At 46.6% G+C, this 23,538-nt stretch overlaps 1 protein-coding gene across 1 annotated transcript; it reads left to right on the forward strand.

Moving 5' to 3' along the window:
* The first annotated feature begins 485 nt into the window (after nucleotides 1-485).
* Nucleotides 486-22,294, forward strand: IFI35 (interferon induced protein 35). Its single transcript, XM_080976947.1, has 10 exons — nucleotides 486-597; nucleotides 1,061-1,088; nucleotides 4,774-4,851; nucleotides 5,956-6,114; nucleotides 8,042-8,158; nucleotides 14,053-14,206; nucleotides 16,272-16,381; nucleotides 18,647-18,836; nucleotides 19,526-19,632; nucleotides 21,595-22,294. Exons 2-10 carry the CDS (start codon nucleotides 1,074-1,076, stop codon nucleotides 21,793-21,795), a joined length of 1,131 nt encoding a protein of 376 aa, XP_080833073.1. The 5' UTR covers nucleotides 486-597; nucleotides 1,061-1,073; the 3' UTR covers nucleotides 21,796-22,294.
* The last annotated feature ends 1,244 nt before the right edge of the window (nucleotides 22,295-23,538 follow it).

Below are 23,538 nucleotides of genomic sequence, written 5' to 3' on the forward strand. Positions count from 1 at the left end.
ACATGAGCAGAGTACGGCTCTAGTCTGGAGTGAAGAAAGCTTGTCAATAGCCCATGAAAATAATAATATGCGCGTGCACACACAGACACCGCTAGTAAATACATAATTTCTTAGCTGTGGGTGCTGATTTATTTTGTGGTGGGGGCACTTTGTTCATGTTCATTGCAATTTAAACACTTCCGTGCGGAACTCCGATATTAGACATGCAATCTGCAGTTGTCCGGGCTATATAGCAGGGAAAAGGGGAAAAATTTAAATACAAGGCTATCCGTTATTCCAAAACAATCTCTCCATTGAGAAATCGGAAACTGGACGGTTGCTCCTCGGAAATCCCAGATTAAACACACAAACCCGGGGGACCAAATAGATCTCTTCTTACCCCACAATTCTATGCTGAGATTCGTGCATGGTAAAGAGGGGGGGGGGTTGGACTAGATGACCCGGGGTCCCTTCTTCCAACGCCACAAAGGCGCACCCATCCTGCCTGGGAAGCAGACTTCCCGCTTCGGGCGGGGCTTGGTTGGGGGGGGGGAGGCTTTTAACAGCTGGAAATCGAAAGTGGAAGCGACGCAAGGAGGCCAGCAGCTGCTGGGAAAGGTAAGCTCGCTAGTTTGGGGAGGGTCTTGTAGGCCTGATCCGATTCTGTCCCCAAACCGCAGCACCCAAACGTTCCGCTTTGCGCTTGGATGGAGGTGTCCGTGCGCGCCCTCTGCGCGCCGCCTGCCTCTCGACGCCAGACTGGAGGGCGAGGTCAGGCTGAGTCCTCCGTAGGGGCGGCAGGTTAGCAACCATTGCATTTGAAGCCTGGGGTTCGGGACTGGGCACTGTGAATTCAGCAAGCAGGGCGGGTTTCATGGGAGAAGCCAAGGCGGGCAGGGAGTGGCGGCTGCCCTCCAAAATCAATAATCAATACATGGCAAACCGAGGTTCTGCCCCACAACAAAAATCCTGGCTGCTCCCATGGCGGCTCTCGACTTTTCCGGTGCCCTGGGTGGTATTTGGGTTACCTCTGTTTTGTATTAAAGTGCACTGCAAACGCAGCCCTTCTGTTTTCTTCCAGGTGTGTCAACAGAATGGATTCAGATGAGGTGAGTAGGTAACTGATAGGCAACTAAGAATCTGCCTCTGTGTGGCACCCAGATGGATGGATGAGGACTAAGCAGTACATATTTAAAGCACTTTCACACCACTTTAAATAATCTTGGCTCCCCCCAAAGAATCTTGGGAATTGTAGTTTGCTAAGGGTGCTGCTGGGAATTGTTTGGCACCCCTTATTCCTCTCACAGAACTACAGTTCCCAGAATGATTTAACAATCAATCCCTCTTCCAAGGGAATTCTGGATATCAAAGCTTTGTAATAGAGGGGTCTGCTAACGGCTGTCAGCACCCTGAACAAACTATTGTTCCCAGGATTCTTTGGAGGAAGCCATGAAGGTTTAAAGTGGTATCTTCTTATTTATTTCGTAAAATATATAGGCCATTTGATTGTAAAAATAGATAAATCTCAAAGTGGTTTTGAAAAAGATAAAAACAAGGGAATCAAGGAAAAAATGCAATCAAAAAATTAAAATAAATTAAAACAATTAAATTAAATTAAAACAAATTAAAACTTACACCAGCATTCCTTAGCATTTGGGTCAGTTTGCTACTTTAAATGTAGCGCAATGAGCCCAGGATCTGCTGGGAAACCTCTGAGCTATTTGCAGTAAGACATCAAGTATTTCTGACGCAGTTGTTTTAAGAACAGCAGCAACAAAATGACCTCCTTAAATTACCCTGCTGAAATTATAAACGCTAAATGTAATCAGGACTGTGTTTTCATGTGGATAGACTTCACCAGCCCTTCCTCAAGCCCCCTAAACCAGTGGCATTTCCACCTTTGGTGGTGGCACATGGACATGAGTTAATTTTATGTTTCGTGAAGAAGAAAATACCCACCCTCTGCTTACTGACCATTGATTTCCTTGGATTCCTTGCAAGGCTGTGCGTTATGTTAATTAGTGCCACTGGTTCCCTTGCTATGGTGCAAAAGTCACATCCATATTTAACTTGCCCTTCTGGGGCTAGCAGCAGCTATCCAGTCCTTCCGAACCCCTTGGACTGGCAGCTGAGAGCCTCCTAATTAACCTTAAAAATGTAAAGGTAAAGGACCCCTGACAGTTAAGTCACAGACAACTCTGGGGTTGCGGCACTCATCTCGCTTTACTGGCCGAGGGAGTCTGCACACAGTTTTTCCGGGTCATGTGGCCAGCATGACTAAGCCACTTCTGGCGCCGTTTACCTTCCTGCCGGAGCGGTACCTATTTACTTGCACTTTGATGTGCTTTCGAACTGCTAGGTGGGCAGGAGCTGGGACCAAGCAACGGGAGCTCACCGCTGACCTTCCGATCGGCAAGCTCTAGGCTCAGTGGTTTAGACCACAGCACCACCCGCGTCCCAAGTTAACCTTAAAGGTAAAGGTAAAGGGACTCCTGACCATTAGGTCCAGTCATGACAGACTCTGGAGTTGCGGTGCTCAGCTCGCTTTACTGGCCGAGGGAGCCGGTGTACAGCTTCCGGGTCATGTGGCCAGCATGACTAAGCCGCTTCTGGCAAACCAGAGCAGCGCACGAAAATGCCATTTACCTTCCCGCTGGAGCAGTACCTATTTATCTACTTGCACTTTGACGTGCTTACGAACTGCTAGGTTGGCAGGAGCAGGGACCGAGCAACGGGAGCTCACCCCGTCACGGGGATTCGAACCGCCGTCCTTCTGATCGGCAAGCCTAGGTTCAGTGGTTTGGGCCACCCGCGTCCCCAGTTAACCTTACTTTAGTACTAATAGGGGGTTTGTTGTCCACCGATCTTTTCTTTGGATGAATCCCACGAGGGAATCCTGTGACTCCCTTGGCTTGTTTTGCTCGCCTCTATGCATTCCTGTAATCTACTATTCCACGGTTAATCCGCTGTTGCTGTGTGCTCTTTAGAGAATAGATCCTTTTCCATATCAACACCATATGCCTCTCTGCTAAACATGTTTGTTGCGTCTTCCTTCAGAGTGATATGAGAAACCTTGATTCAAGAGTGCCTCTTTCAAGTACAGTGGTACCTTGGGTTACATACACTTCAGGTTACATACGCTTCAGGTTACAGACTCCGCTAACCCAGAAATATTACCTCGGTTTAAGAACTTTGCTTCAGGATGAGAACAGAAATCGTGCTCCAGTGGTGCGGCAGCAGGGGGAGGCCCCATTAGCTAAAGTGGTGCTTCAGGTTAAGAACAGTTTCAGGTTAAGAACGGACCTCCAGTATGAATTAAGTTCTTAACCCGAGGTACCACTGTACAGTCATACCTCTGGTTGTGAACGTGATCCGTGCGGGAGGCATGTTCGCAGCCTGAAGCGCTGCGTCTGCGCATGAGGATGACGCAATTTGGTGCTTCTCCACATGTGTGTGACGTTATTCTGTGGTTCTGCGCATGACGCGAGCGCCGAAACCCGGAAGTAACCCATTCCGGTACTTCCGGGTTCAGTGTGGTCCGCAACCTGAAAACGTGCAACTCGCAGCGTTCGCAACCCGAGGTATGACTATGCAAGTCGCCGCCTCACATGGCAGTTCAGGCAGCTCTGTGCGTTTAATAAGTTGATATATTTACCAAGTGGTCAATAGTTAGTCATCTTCTCAAATTGGCCAAGATATATAAAAAGAACTCAAACGTTTGCTGGAGATGCAAAAAAGGGTAGGTACCTTCCTGCACATGTGGTGGGACTGCATGAAGATACGAGAATTCTGGGACATAATATATAACAAACTCAAAAAGATACTTAAATTCTCCTTCAAACCCCCCCCCCCAAGCCTTTCTATTAGGCATTATGTTTACCGAAATACAAAAAAAAAGAAAGAACCTTTTTTATGTAAACAACCACGGCAACCAGAATTTTAATAGCAAAAAATTGGAAAGGTGACTCAACCCCCACAAAAATTGACTGGCAGGCGAAGATGATAGAATATTTAGAACTTGCGAAAATGACTGGGAGATTAAGAGGAAACTCAAACCAGAAAGTGAGTAAAGATTGGACAATATTCAGAGAATATCTAAAAAAAGTATTGTGATAATGCAAATCTCCTGACAGGTCTGGATTGAATCTTGAATAATGAGGAAATTATAAAAGCAAAAATCTCCTTTTGATATGCAACACTTAAGAAATTAAGGAAGTGTGAATAGACCAATAATGTGTAAAAAGTACAGTGAGGTGAATCAGAAGTCAAAAGTGTGTGTGATGCCAAATGATATGTTGTTCGTTAGTGTTTAGTTGTTACGAGGGTATGGTGTTGTTTGGTTTGTGTTGTTTTTTATGTAGTGTGTAAATTGTTCTGCAATAAAGCTTTAATAAAAATAATGAAAAATACCGTATTTTTTGCTCTATAAGACTCACTTTTTCCCTCCTAAAAAGTAAGGGGAAATGTGTGTGCGTCTTATGGAGCAAATGCAGGCTGCGCAGCTATCCCAGAAGCCAGAACAGCAAGAGGGATTGCTGCTTTCGCTGTGCAGCAATCCCTCTTGCTGTTCCGACTTCTGAAATTTAGAATATTTTTTTGTTTGTTTTCCTCCTCCAAAAACTAGGTGCCTCTTATGGTCTGGTGCGTCTTATAGAGCGAAAAATACGGTAGTTAGTCCCCTTCTCCCCGTCCCCACCATGTCCCATAAGTTTTTGAACTCGCCTCTGCGCTCCTGTTGCGTGGAGGCAGGAGGTCCTGGGCTGTGAACGAACATCCTTTTGTTCTGCTCTTCAGGACTCCTTCATCTACCTGCCCACTCCAGGAATTTCAGCAAGTGAGACAGTGGCAGCAGAACAAACCTTGAAATGGCAGGTACTCTTCTTTGGAAACAGCAGTTGTCTCTCATGTCGAAAGTGAGATGTGTTGGTGTTCGGAGGCTGTCCTCAAAGCTCTTTCCTTTATTTTTATTTTATTTTTAATTGCTTTTTATTGAGTTTTACACAGGATGGGTAAAAACCAATGATTTTTTAAAAAAATCGGATTTTTTTTTATTGAAATTGGGTTTTTTTAAGTTGAAATCGGATTTTTAAAATAAAATGCTTTTGGAGGAAAAATCTTTCTAAAGATAGTTTTCTATTTAAGTTACATTCTACTCCAAAGGCTGTTCATCAGGAAATAAGGGTTTGTTTAAAGTTTTTCATGTGTTGCTAAAACTCAATCTTTTTCTTTTTTAAAAAAATAAAATTGTTTAACCACATCAGAAAAGTTGTCCAAATGTAAACAGTTAACTTATTAAACCTCACTATAATTTCATAATTATCTGTCTATGTATTTCTAATAGAATAACCAAATCAGTAATTTTTGATATAACTGTAAACAACTATTTATTATTCCAAAAATGAAAACTTCCTCTGGTTGTAAATATGCTAGAATGAGTCCTTCTGTAAAAAATTTGATTTAAATCAAGTCTTACTGACTCGTGATTTAAATTGATTTGATTTGATTTAAATCAAATCCACCCTGGTTTTAAATTTATTCTCTGCATGTTTACTCAGAAGCAAAATCCACTCTGTTTAGTGGGGATCACCACGAGGTTAGCATGCCTAGGACTGTGCCCCCCAAAGTATAAGTGCATTACTTTTGTTCTAGCAAAACTGTAAATATATACCTGATATTAGAGAGGGAGCTCCACCTTATGCTTCTTAAATATTTGTGTTTGCCACCTGAAGAGCTGAAAGAAACAAAAGATAACACAAACTTCGTAGTAAACAAAAGGAAACATATTATGTGGACAGAAACTTTCTCATACAGTATTAAACTCCATCACCCTGATTGGATATTCTCAATTTCCCATTTTGCCTACTGGAAAGTTTAAGAAAAATTCATCGGGATAAAAAAATACACACATTTTCTTCAGATTTCCCCTTTCCTGATTTTATCCTTTCTGACCGTCACATGTCTGCTTGTCACCTTTAGGATATGTGCAAAGCATTGGAGGTTGACCAATTTTCCTTGGAGGCTGGCAGAAAAGAGAGCGAACGAGAGGCATCAAAACTCGAGAGAGAAACTGAGCTTCTGCGTAAAAGACTCCAGGAGCTTGAAGAAGAGTCTCAGCCCCAGAAAGCAGGTTTTCAGGTTGTTGTTGTTGTTTAGTCGTTTAGTTGTGTCCGACTCTTCGTGACCCCATGGACCAGAGCACTCCAGGCACTTCTGTCTTCCACTGCCTCCCGCAGTTTGGTCAAACTCATGCTGGTAGCTTCAAGAACACTGGCCAACCATCTTGTCCTCTGTTGTCCCCTTTTCCTTGTGCCCTCCATCTTTCCCAACATCAGGGTCTTTTCCAGGGAGTCTTCTCTTCTCATGAGGTGGCCAAAGTATTGGAGCCTCAGCTTCAGGATCTGTCCTTCCAGTGAGCACTCAGGGCTGATTTCCTTAAGAATGGATAGGTTTGATCTTCTTGCAGTCCATGGGACTCTCAAGAGTCTCCTCCAGCACCAGAATTCAAAAGCATCAATTCTTCGGCGATCAGCCTTCTTTATGGTCCAGCTCTCACTTCCATACATCACGACTGGGAAAACCATAGTACAGATCTTTTAAGACCAGGGTTGAGTCTATTCTTCTTTTAAAGCAGGGAATGGGAAACATGTTTGTTGTTGAACTCTCCAGCAACAACTGCAGGGCTACAGATTCCTCTGCCCTGCTTTAAAGAAAAGCAAATAATTCATCAACATCCCCGCAGTCCTGCACTGAGAGATGTTCAGTTATGCAGTCGTCCTGGTGAAACATAAGCACCCATTTTCTTATTTTGCATCCTTTTATTTTGTTTCTGCAAGTCATTGGGAAAGGTCAGGAGGGGGACCACAGCAAATCGTCCTCCTTGTTTTCCTCCATTTTTCTGATATTTCCCCAGGTGTTGCTGACGTATGTTCAGGCATTTCTTGCAGCCGTGTAGGCCAAACACATGCTTCAAGGAAAGTTAGAGAGCTGAGATTCTCAGAAAATTGGACTCTGGCACCCTACCCCCAGATTAACACATGTACATAATAATAAATTATGCAAACTGTGTAACTTATGTGATAAGGCTGTTGTTACTTGTTTGTCAAGGACGCAGGTGGTGCTGTGGTCTAAACCACGGAACCTCTTGGGCTTGCCGATCAGAAGGTTGGCAGTTTGAATCCACGTGACTCTGTCCCAGCTCCTGCCAGCCTAGCAGTTCGAAAGCATGCCAGTGCAAGTAGATAAATAGGTACCACTGCGGCGGGAAGGTAAACAGCATTTCCATGCCCTCTGGTTTCCATCACAGTGTCCTGTTGTGCCAGAAGCTGTTTAGTCCTGCTGGCCACATGACCTGGAAAGCTGTCTGTGAACAAACGCTTGCTCCCTTGGCCTGAAAGCGAGATGAGCGCCGCAACCCCATAGTTGCCTTTGACTGGACTTAACCATCTAGGGGTCCTTTACCTTTTTACCTATTTATTTGTTTGCAGTCGTTGCATGCCTCCCCCAAACTATGTTCTCTGGGCAGCTTATGGTAAAATATTGAAATGCAATAGGTAAAGGTAAAGTCGTGACCAACTCTGGGGTTGCGGCGCTCATGTTGCTTTATTGGCCGAGGGAGCCGGCGTACAGCTTCCGGGTCATGTGGCCAGCATGACGAAGCCGCTTTTGGCAAACCAGAGGAGTGCACGGAAACGCCATTTACCTTCCCGCTGGAGCGGTACCTATTTATCTTCTTGCACTTTGACGTGCTTTCGAACTGCTAGGTTGGCAGGAGCAGGGACTGAGCAACGGGAGCTCACCCCGTTGTGAGGATTCGAACCGCCGACCTTCTGATTGGCAAGTCCTAGGCTCTGTGGTTTAACCCACAGCGCCACCTGCATCCCAATAATCAACCGTAAAAATGTGCCCATGTAGCAAACTCTTGGTTTGACTGCACTTTAAATATCCCATAGATGGGAGATGAAGTCCAAACACTCCTTGGGCACATCTTGGGTTTACAGGTTGTCCGCACTGGCAGACATCCCTCGTGTTTCCTGTTTAATAGATCACCATCTTTTCCCTGCAGAGAGAGATTCAGTTGGCGCTGACGGAAAAACGCCAATTGCTACAAGAGAAACTGGCTCTGGAAGACGAACTGGAGCAGCTGGAAAGGTTTCAGGTGACCCAAGAAGAGCTCCGCAAGGTACTGGGTGTGGGGAAGCCTGAGAAATAGGCTAGTTTAATCACGTAGGCAAGCTTGTGTCTTTCCCGGAAGGAGCCATTGAATCCCAGACAGAATTCCTCTTGAGATCCCATCTGGTATGCAAGCTGAGACCCTACCTGCCTGCGGACTGTCTCACCAGAGTGGTGCATGCTCTGGTTATCTCCCACTTGGACTACTGCAATACACTCTATGTGGGGCTACCTTTGAAGGTGACCCAGAAACTACAACTAATCTAGCAGCTAGACTGGCGACTGGGAGCGGCTGCCGAGACCATATAACACCGGTCTTGAAAGAGCTACATTGGCTCCCAGTACATTTCCAAGCACAATTCAATGTGTTGGTGCTGACCTTTAAAGCTCTAAATGGCTTTAGCCCAGTATACTTGAAGGAGCGTCTCCACCCCCATCGTTCAGCCCGGACACTGAGGTCCAGCTCTGACGGCCTTCTGGCGGTTCCCTCATTGCAAGAAGTGAAGTTACAGGGAACCAGGCAGAGGGCCTTCTTGGTAGGGGCACCCGCCCTGTGGAACGCCCTCCCATCAGATGTCAAGGAAATAAACAACTATCTGACTTTTAGAAGACATCTGAAGGCAGCCCTGTTTAGGGAATATTCTGTAATATTCTGTTGGGAGCTGCCCAGAGTGGCTGGGGAAACCCAGCCTGATGGGTAGGGGAGGAATGTATGTATGCACCGTATTTTTCGCTCTATAAGACGCACCTAGTTTTTAGAGGAGGAAAACAAGAAAAAAAATATTCTGAATCAAATGTTGTTGAAGAGAAAGGAAGAGGGAGGCTCAGGCTAAGGCATCACAACAAGAGGAGCTGCACAGCAATCCCTCTTGCTGTTCTGGCTTCAGCGATAGCTGCGCAGCCTGCATTCGCTCCATAAGACGCACACACATTTCCCCTTACTTTTCAGGCGTGAAAAAGTGCATCTTATAGAGCGAAAAATACGGTATACAGTGGTACCTCGGGTTACATACGCTTCAGGTTACATACACTTCAGGTTACAGACTCCGCTAACCCAAAAATAGTGCTTCAGGTTAAGAACTTTGCTTCAGGATGAGAATAGAAATCATACGGTGGCAGCAGGAGGCCCCATTAGCTAAAGGAGGCCCCATTAGCTAAAGTGGTGCTTCATGTTAAAAACAGTTTCAGGTTAAGTACGGACCTCCAGAACGAATTAAGTTCTTAACCCGATGTACCACTGTATATGAATAAATAAATAAAATTATAATAATTCCTATTACTATTCCTCTTTTCTGCCCTACAAACCAACTGAGACTGGTGGCATTTGTTCAGTGGCAAGGCAAAATCTCTGCCTATGCACAGAAGTGCTCTGTCCTTTCCTTAACATTTTCCTTCAACTATCTGCTAGCTGAGTTCTACAATTACTTATTAATTTAAAAGTTTCCATCTCCAATACAAGCTGAAATATTAGAAAGATTGGATATGCTAAGAATTAAGCTGGCTGGGAGAGATATAAACAAGGAAATCAATATGGACACCCATAAAAAGGACCAGACTTCCTATAATTTGAACCCTACACAAGAACAAAACCCAGCGGCCTGTCGGCCATGTTACCTTCAGACAATGGCTGAGATTAATCTACCCCCAATTAAGGAAGCTCAGCACACTGAAGAGAACACTACACCACCTCCAATAAGGAGAACCATCCCGAAGGTGAACTCACCAGGCTCTTGGGACAAGCTGAGGTACCTAGATGAGGCGGAATTAGGCCACAATCAGGTTCCGGAAAAATACCTACGGAAAGAGATAACACACTTCAAAGGCCCGGTGACCACTAATGTCAGTATTCAACAGTTAACAGCCGAAACTATAGAACACTTGGCTAGTTTGCCATGTATGGAGAGCAATGGGCCGGCTCATAAAAAAGTAATCCCTAAAAGCACCTTGGGAAATAATTGACAAAGATCAGACCAGAGACAAACACCAGCCGGCTCCCTATCTCCGCGGAAATCCGACATCATTAGATATGAACAGACTCAACCCTCACTCACAAATCAAGCAAAAGCAGTTGTTTCCTTGAAAGACGCACCCAACCCATCCCAGAGCCTTAAAATTGTCTCCTGGAATGTTAACGGCTGGGCGACAAAGCAAATGGATCCTGAAGCAATGAATTTCATCTCTTCTTTCGACATTGTGTGCCTCCAAGAGACCTGGTCCCAACAAAGTACCGTTCTCCCAAATTATTGCTCCTTTAGCTCCTGTGCTCGTAAACTAACCAACAGAGGTCGCCCCCAAGTTGGCCTCGCCTGTCTTATTTCAACCAGCTTATCCCTCACTATTTGCGAGGAAATTAAATCTTCCCCTTACTTTCTCACCATAAAGATCCATCTCCCAAAGACCAAAAGCCCATGGTTGATAACTACAGTATATCTGCCCCCAGCAATTAATGATTTCGACCGCAATGAAAGGTGGTCTGAACTTTCGTCTTGGCTCCATGATCTTCAAACAACTAACCCAGGACTCCCTCAAATCCTCTTAGGCGACTTTAATGCAAGAATAGGTCCCAACGACGATGATATAATATCTCCCGCAGCACTCCTGGACAATCCCCTGCAGCCCCCCTGGGGAAACAGATGCTCTCTTGATCCTATAACAAATGCGTCGGGGAGGCTGATGGCCCAACTGGCCATGGAAAACGATCTCTGCATCGCAAATGGTAACATTACTCCCTTGTCCTCGCAGCAATTAACGTGCATCACTTCCCGGGGAACCAGTGTTGTCGACTACATTTTATTGACGCCGGAGCTATTCTCAATTTCTACAAAAATGGAAGTGGCTGAATATTTTGGTGGTGACCACCTTCCATTGACTCTAATGTTAAACCTAATAGAGCCACTTCCAGTCCCCTCAAACTATAGAACCATGGTACAAAGCCACCCTGTATACAAAACAAAGAAATGGACAAGCCTCAGCTCCTCTCTTGCCCTGGACATACAAAAATCATTTGATATGTCTGCAGTTCCCTCTGATCCAATCCTGCCCGCTGACCAATACCGGAAATTACTTGATGCTTTCTCAACAACTTACATAACCACCACCTCGCCTACTTACCAACGCCTCTTCTCTGAATCGCCCTGGTTTGACAAGGAATGTAAAGCCCTAAGAAGGCGAATTAGGAAAATGGTCAGAATCATCAAATTTTCCAACGACCCCCAAACCCGTGCAAAGCTCATAGATATTAAAAGGACATATCATGATTCATTGCAAGAAACAGCAGCACATCCTTGAGGCTTGGTCCACTCTTCGTTCGGCTGTAGAGAGGCATGACTCCCGCTCCTTCTGGCGCCTAGTTAGACCTTCGGCACCATTCAATCCAGCTACCCAGATTTCCGCTGATGAATGGATTGCCTATTATTCAACCAGTTTCGCTTCTCCAAACCATCTTACAGATCTCCTTCAATCCCCGTCGGACCTCAGTTCCTGCTCTCTTAGTCCCACTTCTTCAATAAACTTTACCTCAACTCGCATTTTCAACATCATAATGTCAATGCGAAGGAATAAGGCCCCCGGCCCAGACATGGTCCCGTTGGACCTTTTCCTGACTGATCCTCTTTGGTGGAGCGAACACCTGACTCCTGTATTCACCACTATCTCCTCCGCCCTAGACATCCCCGACTCCTGGAGAGAAGCTATAATAGTTCCGATCTTCAAAGGCGGCCAGCCAAACATCCCTAGGAACTATCGCCCCATCAGCTTATTATCCATCCCGGGGAAAATATTTGCCACTGTTTTACTGGAGGAACTTCTCTCATGGGTCCAGGAGAGGAACATTCTACCGCTAGAACAGATTGGTTTCCGAAAGTCAGCGTCAACCATGGACCACTGTCTAACTCTCTATCACCTTGCCAGTAAATACACTGCTCCAAGGCAAGGCCACCTATTTGCCGCTTTCATGGACCTGGAGGCCGCCTTTGATTCCATTCCTAGGCAGAGATTATGGTCCAAACTTGCCCATCTGGGAATTGATCCGCACCTCCTCTCCCTAATTATCTCCCTTTATTCAAACACCACAGCTCGCGTCCGAACTGGTCCTAACGGCTCCCTCACTACTCCATTTCCAACGGCCAAGGGCGTCCGACAAGGTTGTCTCTTGGCCCCTTTACTGTTTAATCTCTATCTTCATGATGCAATTTCCACTTTGAAGCTAGCATCTAAGTATCCTCCTCACTTAGCAGGCCACCCCGTTGCTTCCCTTTTCTATGCTGATGATGCCGTCATCTTATCCAGAACAGCTGCGGACCTAGCAAATGCAGTTAATGCATTTATCGCCTATTGTAAGGCGGAAGCTCTTAATATTAATTATAAAAAATCGAAAGTCCTCCACTTCACTCGTTCCCGCAAACTCAAGTTGGAGCCGCTTAAGATCACAGGTGGCTACTTAGAAAAGGTAAAAGCCTTTAAATATCTAGGCTTAATATTCACTTATAATCTCTCCTGGACCACCCATCTACAATCTGCCTTTCTCGCTGCAACCACGACCTCTAACGCCATTGTCCGATTTTACCACCAGAAGGGCGGCAAACACCTTCCAGCAGCAATTCAAATATTTAATGCCAAAGTTGTCCCTAAATTATTATATGGATGCGAAGTATGGACTACAGCAATATCAGGTAACTTGGATCGCCCACTTCATATGTTTCTGAGATCTCTTTCCGGCGTCCCGAGATGTGTCTCAGGTGCAGCCCTACGACTCGAGTTCGCCCAGCCTTCAATTGTTAGACGAGCATGGAGTCGAGCCATTTCCTACACCTTCCACCTATTAGCATCGGATGCTCGAATTAGAGGTGGCTTTTCCAATCTGATCCTAAGAGATATTCATAATTCCCCTTGGAAAACTACAATTAACCTCAAATTCCGCTCTCTTCTCAATTTGAATTGTAAAACTGTTCTTAACTTAGAGTGTATCAGCCCGGTGGCCCTACCCCCAATTAAAAAGAAACTACAGCAACTTGACTTCTCTAACACAGCTTCTTGTGCAAGAGGACCGTGTTCAGGCCTAGCCCTAGCTATTCCACCCCCTGAAGGGATCCCTCTATACTGCTTCACAATTTCTTCGGAGGCTAAGCGAAGGGCCTTTACCTGTGCCCGTCTCAACTGTTTTCCTACAGCAGTTCTGTCGGGTCGTTATTCCAGAGTTCCCATCGCAAACAGAACATGCTCCTGTAATGACACGGCCCTGGAGACTATGGAACATGTAATGCTCTTCTGTCCCAACTGGACAGATGAAAGATCTCGGTTTTTAACTCCCCTCGTGAATAAGTTCCATCTCCCAATCCAGCCTTGGATAGTGTCCCTCTTTTTGCAGGATTCTGATTGTTGGATTACCGGGATGACAGCTAACTTCCTGCTTAGTGTGATGAAGAGGAAAGCGGCACTAACTTCTTCCTTAACACCACAGCTGCAGTCGATACGCCGCACAACCGAACGAAGTTCCAAGTAGCCTTATTGTACAAGGACAATCGAGTTAGGACTAATCTGAGGAGCTGAAGGACCCTTCAACGGTCCTCCTCCAGCCTCAGCAGTTTTTGTTTTTTTTTCTCTTTCTTTAAGTATTCGCCCAGGACGATATCTACCTCTACCTCCCCACCCCCATTTTATGTTGTTATTTCAATGTATATCATGCTATGGCCACACGGCTAATGCAATAAATCTATTATATATATATAATTTAAAAGTTTTAATCAGAAGAGGCAATGTGAAATACAAAACAAGAAGAGTACGCGTGGGAGATACATCCAGTTGAAATTCTGACTCAAAATAGAGTTTGTTGTAGAGTGCGAAACCTAGCAGAAAAAAAACCCCATTCTCATATCAACCTTCTCTCTCCTGCCCCCCACTCTCCAGGTGCCAACCAACTTACCTGAAAGGGCGATGGTGTTTAAAGGCCACGTGGAAGAGGCGAAGGAGGAGACATTGCCTAACCGTTTGACAGCCCGGCCACAGATTCGATACCCTGTGCCTGGGGGATCGGCTCTCATCACTTTTGAAAGCCATGAGGGTAGGAGCGGCTGTTTGGATTGAAATTCTGACCCCGAAAAGATGCCACAGGGGTGGCCCTAAGTTGGGGAACCTAAGAGCAGGTAGAGACAGGCAATTGGGAGCATTTCTGGGTCACTTCTGGGTTTGGCGCCATGTGCGTGTGCACGATGGTGCGTCTTTTGGACGCACATTAATCGGTTGCTGCAATTAATGGCCATGACTAGCTTACGCCCATTCATTGTAAGGGATTTACTCCGAGTAATAGTTAGCTGAATACAACCCAAAGGCTCTTTGCAGGTAATTTCAACCAGCCCCTTGCCAGCAGTAGGAATCCTGTATAAAGTCCCAACCACTTTTATCTCTAGCGATGGGACTTGCTCTTCCGCTATAGGGAAGACCCCTTAAGAGATCACCCAACTACAATTCCTGGTTTCTCAATCTCATTCATCCCTCTATTGATGAAGGTTCCATAGTTCTTGCCCAACTCTTTCAAGCAATGTCGTTGTTGGCATCCGTCTGTCTCAAAGACAATGGAGTGTGCCTCCAGGCATGAAGTCAGACTGCTGTGCGGACAGCACTGAGATGACCTCTTGTGGGCAGTGTGTATGGAAACCCTGGTCTCCCCAGACGACAAGACCCCCCTCTCGGCCTTGCTGGTGTGGTCCAAAGGAATAATAATAATACTTTTATTACTTATACCCCAGCCACTCTGGCCAGCTTTCAGAATACAGCGGTACCTCGGTTTTCGAACGTAATCCATTCCGGAAGACCATTCGAGTTCTGAAATGTTAGAAAACCGAAAACTCAACAGCCGACAGCTAGGCCTCAGGATCTTACACTCAGAGGAAGCCGCGTTTCATGTTCGACTTCTGAGGTGTGTTTGAAAACCAAAGTATTTACTTCTGGGGTTACGGCGTTCGAAAACCAAAATGTACATCAATGGAGACGTTTGAAAACCGAGGTACCATTGTATGTAAAACACTATAAAGCATCAAAAGTTAAAAACTTCCCGATGCACAGCTGTCTTCTAAAAGTTGTACAGTGGTACCTCGGGTTACGAACACCTCAGGTTACAAACATTTCGGGTTACAGACTCCGCTAACCCAAAGGTAGTACCTTGGGTTAAGAACTTTACCTCAGGATGAGAACAGAAATTGCACGGTGGCGACAGTGGGAGGCCCCATTAGCTAAAGTGGTACCTCAGGTTAAGAACGGTTTCAGGTTAAGAATGGACCTCCGGAACGAATTAAGTTCGTAACCCGAGGTACCACTATATAGCTGTTTATCACCTTTACATCTGAAGGAAAGCAGAGCAAGACATTTGTCACCAGCTTGGCTGCAGGAGTTGCCAGAAGGAGGCCTTTAAGGAGCCACCCAACCACCTTAGGGATTCCTCTCCGGATCTGTGTAGAGTTTACTCCTTAGCCCAGTGGTTTTCAACCTGTGGGTCCCCAGATGTTGTTGGACTACAACTCCCATCATCCCTGAGCTCTGGCCTTGCTAGCTAGGGGTGATGGGAGTTGTAGTTCAACAACATCTGGGGACCCACGGGCTGAGAAAGGCTGGTAGCCTTTTCTTCTCCTGAAGATATCCTGCAATACAGCAGAGATTTCGGATCTGAGTTTTCCTTCTCCCAGATGGGCTACCTTCCCAGGCTGATGAGCCCCACCTGCCCCTCATTTCCCTCTGTAGCACATGCAAATAATGCTTTCTTCACCTCTGGACCCACCATTGGTCTTGTCCGCTCAATCTTCCAGAGCCTGTCTTTGAATACAGGGGAAGTCCCTAAGTCACTGAGGGTTTGAGACCCATTGACTACCCTTGACTCGTTTAACCAGCTAGTCAAAGCCATTCCTGGGGTGCAGAGTAGGGACCAAGGTACCCCAGAAGGAGCATGATGCGCCTTGTCTCTCCCCTAACACTCCCTCAGCGCACTCACACATAGACAAAAAAAACCTCTTGTTTCCATCTTAAAGGAGGATGGGAACTAATTCTGGGTTGCTGAGCTGACAGATAGGAAAGCATATGGATGGAAGGAGATAGTTGGGGTTGACTTGTCCTCTTTTTCCACTCCTCCCTGTCAGTTGCCTCCAGGATCATTGAAATGGAGCAGCACCAGGTTCAACTGGATGAATTCAGCTATGTGCACGTGAAGGCTGAGGCGACGGTGTTACTCTTGCCCTCATCCTTGGAGGTGGGTTCTGCAACTGTAAAATTGGACCCACAATACACACCTGGTGCATCCAAACTTTGGGGTGATTGGGGGTAATTGTAATTGGGAACATTTGAAACAGAAAATGGGCTGGAACGGGAAAGTTCAGATTCTTTATCGAATCTTAACGCTGTAACTAGAAACCTGTTCTTGGTTTTATTAGTACGGTGGTACCTCGGGTTACAGACGCTTCAGGTTACAGACACTTCAGGTTACAGACTCCGCTAACCCAGAAATAGTACCTCGGGTTAAGAACTTTACCTCAGGATGAGAACAGAAATCGCACGGCGGTGGTGTGGCGGCAGCAGCGGGAGGCCCCATTAGCTAAAGTGGTACCTCAGGTTAAGAACAGTTGCAGGTTAAGAACAGACCTCCAGAACAAATTAAGTTCTTAACCCGAGGTAGTTAAGGTAAAGTGACCCCTGACCATTAGGTCCAGTCATGCCCGACTCTGGGGTTGCGGCGCTCATCTCGCTTTATTGGCCGAGGGAGCCGGCGTACAGTTTCCGGGTCACGTGGCCAGCATGACTAAGCCGCTTCTGGCGAACCAGAGCAGCGCACGGAAATGCCGTTTACCTTCCCACCGGAGTGGTACCTATTTATCTACTTGCACTTTGACGTGCTTTCGAACTGCTAGATTGGCAGGAGCAGGGACCGAACGACAGGAGCTCACCCCGTCACGGGGATTCGAACCGCCGACCTTCTGATTGGCAAGTCCTAGGCTCTGTGGTTTAATCCACAGCGCCACCCACGTCCCTAACCTGAGGTACCACTGTATTATTTAAAAAAATTAAAGCTAACATTCCCAGGAAGTTGAATACTGCACTTAGCACCACACTCAGCACATTTTCTGCCCCTCTGCAGTACATGCCGTTAGGCTACAATCCATGCAACTGCGATAGCACTCTGTCAGGGCCAGAGTCAAGCGTAGGTCAGCAGCAAAAACAATAAATCACCCGAGGCCAGTGCAGTTGTTATTGGCCTTCAATTGGCATAAGTGTCAACAATAAAACCATACAAAGTCATCCAAATACATTAATAATCCAAACACATACGATATATAAAAGACTAGATAGCCACCACTGAGTCAATCAGGCAACTTTAGATTTAGCTTTAAATATTCCAGAAAACAGACTACAGCTCAGGCCTAGTGGTCTCAGCAACTCTTTCTAGGAGGCCTTGCCCCAATGAAGCAGTTAGGAGGACTGAAGGTCCCCGTCTTCCTGGTATCCACTAAGACTCCTCCTCTCCAGGGCCTTTCCAATAATAATAATAATAATAATAATAATTAATTAAAAAATATAGAAAATTTATTATTTATATCCCGCCCATCTGGCTGGGTTTCTCCAGCCACTCTGGGCGGATCCCAACAGAATATTGAAAACACGATAAAACATCAAACATTAAAAACTTCCCTAAACAGGGCTGCCTTCAGATGTCTTCTAAGAATCAGGTTGTTGTTTATTTCCTTCTCATCTGATGGGAGGGCGTTCCACAGGGCAGGTGCCACTACCGAGAAGGCCCTCTGCCTGGTTCCCTGTAACTTGGCTTCTCGCAGTGAGGGAACTGCCAGAAGTACCTCAGCTCTGAACCTCAGTGTCCAGGCAGAACAATGGGGGTGGAGACGCTCCTTCAGGTATACTCGGCCGAGGCCATTTAGGGTTTTAAAGGTCAGCGCCAACCCTTTGAATTGTGCTTGGAAATGTACTGGGAGCCAGTGTAGGTCTTTCAGGACTGTGTCAGACTGTGTTTGTACACAACCACCCTTTGCTCTGGCTGTTTCATTTCTCTGCGAGTTCTAGGAGACCAGGGGAGAGAGGAACTGGCCGCAGCAGGAGGGGGAGATGGCCTGGATTCTTCAGGCTCCTCTCCAGCCTCTGCTTCTGCCTCTGAGTTAGAACTGCTCTCTGGCACAGCTTCTTCTAGCTCACTAAACCCTGTCACCTCTCCTGCTGCTGACGCCTCCTCCCTCCGGTCCACTTCCTCTTCTGCTGCTGACCACTCATCCTTGCCCTGCTCTGAGCCTTCTTCCCTTGGGGGTTCCCTAGGCCTAGGGGGTTCCCCGGCTGTTGCCTCTTCTGCCTCCAGCCAGACCGTGACCACACTACTGTTGGAGGTGGCTTGCGTGGAGGGAGGTGGCCTGCACCCAACCCCACATTCTCTTCTTCCTCTGATGGACGTCTTTCCTCAGCTGCGCCATGATGCGGCCGTTCTGGTTTCCTAAGACCACTTCCCCATCCCGCACAGATCTCCCTGGAAAAGAGTCCGCGACGGGTCCTGCTGTCTGGCATCGTGGCCTCCTCTCTGCCTGAGGACCGGCTGCTTGAGAAGTTGGAGTTGTTTTTCAACAAGCGGCAGAACATGGGAGGCGAGGTGTTCAACGTGGAGCGGTTGAGCGACACTGGCCACGTGGTGCTGACGTTTATGGATGATGGAGGTACGAGGAGATAGATGAAGAGGCAGTGGGAAGGGGCAGGTGGCTTGCTTACCTCAAAAATCAGTGAATTATTTTTGTCGCAAGGGAGGTGGTCATCCTGATTTCCCTTTCTTGGACCATCTCCAGCTCATCTATGAATGCTTAAGATTTATTTTAAACCAAAACTGCCATATTTTTGTTTGAGCTGCTGCTCATTTTACAGCCAGGGTGTAAGTGAGCCCATCGTTTAATTTCCCTGTGAATGGGCTTGTTTTCTCCCACCGCACAATACATGATAATCTTCATTCGGAAGAAATGTTGTGCTAGGTGCTGTACAGAATACAAGAGTCCCTTCCGCCAAATGCCAACTACAGCAGAACCTTGGTTCTCGAACGGCTTAGTGGACGAACAAATCGGAACCCGAATGCCGCAAACCCAGACGTCAGTGTTCCGGTTTGCAAACCTTTTACGGAAGCCAAACGTCCGATGCTGCTGTCGGCTATTGTTTCTGAGGCGCCTGCGCCAATCGGAAGCCGCGCCTTGGTTTTTGAACGTTTCGGAAGTCGAATGGACTTCCAGAACGGATTACGTTCAAGAACCAAAGTACCACTGTATTACGCTTTGGGTAGTTAGAGCTGCACCGTTTTTTAAAATTAGCGAGAAGGAAAGTCACAGTGTTGTCCTTTTCTTTGCCTCTTCCCCTTCTACAGTGGCCAAGCGGCTTATCCAAAAAGGCCGGTACCAAGTGCCCATCGGACAGGAGATTCACACAGTCAAGCTGTCACACTATGTCGGTGGGGAAATCGCAGAGCTGCAGGTGAGCTATTTTAAAATGAGGCTGCATTTTAAATTGCATTTTAACATGTATTTTAAATTGGGGTGTTTTTTCTTTCTCCCCCCCTCTTTCCCCCCTATTATGTTTTTACTGTGGTTTTGTTGGTGTTAGCTGCCCTGAGCCTGGCTCTGGCTGGGAAGGGTGGGGTATAAATAAATTATTATTATTATTATTATTATTATTATGCCACGTGCATTGCTTCAGAATGTGGTAAGCTGGGTCAGGGCCTGCTCTCCCATGAGGTGGAGGGAAGTGGCCGCTTTGGGCGGCAGGATCCCAAGGGGCGGTGCCTACACCATGGGAGAAGCAGCTGCGACTTCTCACTTCTCCCTGCTGCCAGAACCAAGAATCTACAACCACGCAACCTCAGTTAAACAAGGCTTTGGGGGAGGGTGTGGCACCTTCCTGTTTCTCCTCAGACGGCGAAATGGGATGGGCAGTCCCTAAGGGTCCCTCATGCTCAATGGGGTCCTGGCCAACTGCCCCAGGCTCTACCACAACGGCACCGCTGACCTCAGGAAACCAAATCGTGCCACAACACCGCTGTCCAAAATCAGATGCATGTTGGGTTCCTGGATCTTCATGTTTTTCGTTGCTGCTGCTGGTGGTAATGTTTGCATTTAGCAAAAGCAACCAAGACTCTGCAGCTCTGGCATCGTCATTCATTGTGCGCTAGGGATTTCCCCTGCGTGCAAAGACAGGCTCCAGCAGACTGAGCAGATGATACTAATAGTCCGGAATTTCCTCTGGGATTTAACCAGAGCAGTCTGCTACATCGGCAAAATTCTGAATTTCACTTCTAACCCTAAATAGTCGGTCCAGTGATCAAGAAGATGGTTTCAGCACATGACATGCTAGAATTCCTGCTCCATGATTGCAGTCATGGGATTTTTGTCTTTCACATGACTGTGTATGTTTTGACTCCGCACAGTGGGAAGTGACGGAGACGGGATGCTTGTGTTCCTGTGTTCCGTGAAGTGGGACTATTGTCCTTTGTTCTTTTTCTCTTTGCTGTCTGATGCTAGAGAGAGAGGGAGCCATGTTGCAGTGCTCCGTGTGTGTTTATAGGTAAATAAAGCAGATTAGCCAAAATGCTGAGTTGCTATCACGCATGATGCGCAAACTCTGCGGATCCCTAAGAGGGCCAGTGTTGGTTGGCATTGGTCGCTGTGATGTTCAGGCTGAAGAAAGCTTTTGAGGCTCCCGAAAGACCAGGAGGGAGAGAACATGCCAGTCAGACATGTGTCTCTGCCAGGGTCCTACTCGAGTGTAGGCTGAACTCCTGACATGACGTACCGTATTTTTTGCTCTATAAGACTCACTTTTTCCCTCCTAAAAACTAAGGGGAAATGTGTGTGCGTCTTATGGAGCGAATGCAGACTGCGCAGCTATCCCAGAAGCCAGAACAGCAAGAGGGATTGCTGCTTTCGCTGCGCAGCGGTCCCTCTTGCTGTTCTGGCTTCTGAGATTCAGAATATTTTTTTTCTTGTTCTCCTCCTCCAAAAACTAGGTGCGTCTTGTGGTCTCGTGCGTCTTATAGAGCAAAAAATACGGTACCTAGGAAGGTAGCCCATCTCGGAGAAAGCTCTGATCATCAACCTCCACTGCCTTGCAGGATATCTTTGGGAGAAGTAAAAGACCAAGGAGTGGAGTCACTAAGACAGTTGGATGGCGTCTTGTACGCCTCCGTCCAGCAACTCCTACGGCCAAGCTGGTGCCAGGCATATTGCTCTGCTTTCCTTCAGTGAGGCCGAGAGGGGGGAGGTCTTGTCATCTGGGCAGCCCAGGACCTCCGTCCACACTGCCTAGGCTTGCACCCCAGGGAGGTTACGTCAGTGATGCTAACGCGGCGGTTTGACCACCCCCAGAGGCGGTCCTTCTTTGTCTCCCGAGGCAGACGGACGCCGACAACAACATCCTCTCTTTTCTTTCTCCCCATTCCAGTTCCGTCCTTCGGTCTGCGCTCGGACTGTCCTGCTGTCGGGGATTCCAGACGTCCTGGATGAGGAATTGATGCGTGAAGCCCTGGAGATTCATTTCCAGAAGCCCAGCAAGGGTGGGGGAGAAGTGGATGTTGTCGCTTACGTCCCGACTGGACAGTGTGCGGTAGCTGTCTTTGAAGCGGAGGAGGAGGAGGAAGACTGAGCGTGACCCTGCCTTCCAGAGGCAGAGAAAGCTTTCTTAAATTGATTTCAGCGCAAGTGGCTGCTCAACTCCCATCAAGGAAAGATCCTGCCAAGAAGGATGCAAAGCTCTGAACATTTGGGGGAAGGGGAAGTTTTGATAGTCCGAATTCTGAATCGCTGCAAGGATGTGGAGACTCTCAGTTAAATCTCTCTCAGGTATAAAAATGGAACGGATATCCTTGCCAGCGTAATCCTGTACTGTGAAGAACCAGAGGATGGAGTTCTTGCTGTTTGGATTAAAAAAAGAGGCAGTCCCTGGCACACAGTGACACCCCTTTTCTCTGATGTGTGGACTTTTATCTGCATTATTTGGTTTGTGGTTTTTCCTGCTGCCTTGTCCCTGTTCAGTTATTCTGTCTCAAACGCTTGCAATTCACCCAAAGTGAAGGAGAGACTCTCAGATAAGCAGAATAAAGAGAACAGCAGACTCTCCCTCCTGCTGTTTGCGAATAATTAAATTGTTTTGTGCAGTCGTTACTAAGAGAGTGTATTTTAAGCATCATCACTACAGGCTTTAAAAGTACAGTATTCTGAAAGGTGGCTTAGCAAACACACTTTATTAATGGAAGGAGGCTCTAAGGTTTGCAGGGAAGAAAAATGCTTGTGTGTGTTTGTCTTTCTGCAAACGTCATCTGCAGCTACTCACAAACCAGTCCACATAATTTATTTCATTTATGTCCTGCTTTTCCTCAAGGATCTCCAGGCGGTCTTTCCCCTCACCCAATTTTATCTTCATGACACCCCTGTGAGGTAGGTCAGGCTGAGACGCAAGTAAGTTTTGTGGCTGAGTTGGGTTTTGAAGCAGTCTTTTCCCATGCCTAATTAGTAATAATTCTATGCCACCCTCCACCCAAAGATGACAGGATGCTTTACAATATAAAAACACAAAAATACATATCATAGTAACAAACAATCCCACCACAGTTTAAAAGGCCATAGATAGTTTAATTAGCCAAAGGCCTGGGAGAAGTGTTTTTGCCTGGCAGCTAAAGATGTATGATGATGGCCCCTGGCAAGTCTCCTTGGGGAGAGCATTTTGCAAGCAAGGAGCCACCACAGAAAAGGCCCTGCTCTCATGTTGCTGCTCTCTGTCTAGGAAGCTCACAAACAATTAGTTCAGAGGGGCTGAAGTGCAGGCTGGGTTTTTAAGCTGCCCTAGCACCCGTACCTGCAGGAGTACTGCCAAGTCTCTTTCAGCCTGTTGAATCATGAAAAGAGAAGGTCCCAGGGTTGTTTTGAAGATAAAATGGAGCAGCAGAAAACCAGAAACGCCACCTTGAGATCCTCGGAGGAAAGGCAGTATGTAAATATATTTGTGATTCCAAAACAGCTACCTGCAAACTACAGGATTTCTGAGCATGAACAAAGTGCATTTCAACTGCTGTGTGAACACTGCTAGCTAGCCTCATGCCTCTGAAAGGGCTTCCAGGGCATAATAATCATAATAACAATAATTTATTATTTGTACCCTGCCCATCTGGCTGGGTTTCCCCAGCCACTCTGGGCGGCTTCCATAGAAACCAAAAATACAGTAAAATATCACAGATTAAAAACTTCCCTGAACAGGGCTGCCTTAAAATGTCTTCTAAATGTCAGGTAGTTATTTATCGCTTTGACATCCGATGGGAGGGCGTTCCACAGGGCGGGCGCCACTACCGAGAAGGCCCTCTGCCTGGTTCCCTGCAGCTTTGCTTCTCGCAAT

This window comes from Podarcis pityusensis (genome assembly GCF_964106645.2).
Source record: "Podarcis pityusensis genome assembly, chromosome: 13".
Taxonomy (NCBI): Eukaryota; Metazoa; Chordata; class Lepidosauria; order Squamata; family Lacertidae; genus Podarcis; species Podarcis pityusensis.

Coding starts and splice junctions, on each gene's coding strand:
- IFI35 (XM_080976947.1), top strand. Junction 8,159..14,052: donor CCCAAGAAGAGCTCCGCAAG/GTACTGGGTGTG, acceptor CCCACTCTCCAG/GTGCCAACCAACTTACCTGA. Junction 18,837..19,525: donor GACGTTTATGGATGATGGAG/GTACGAGGAGAT, acceptor CCCCTTCTACAG/TGGCCAAGCGGCTTATCCAA.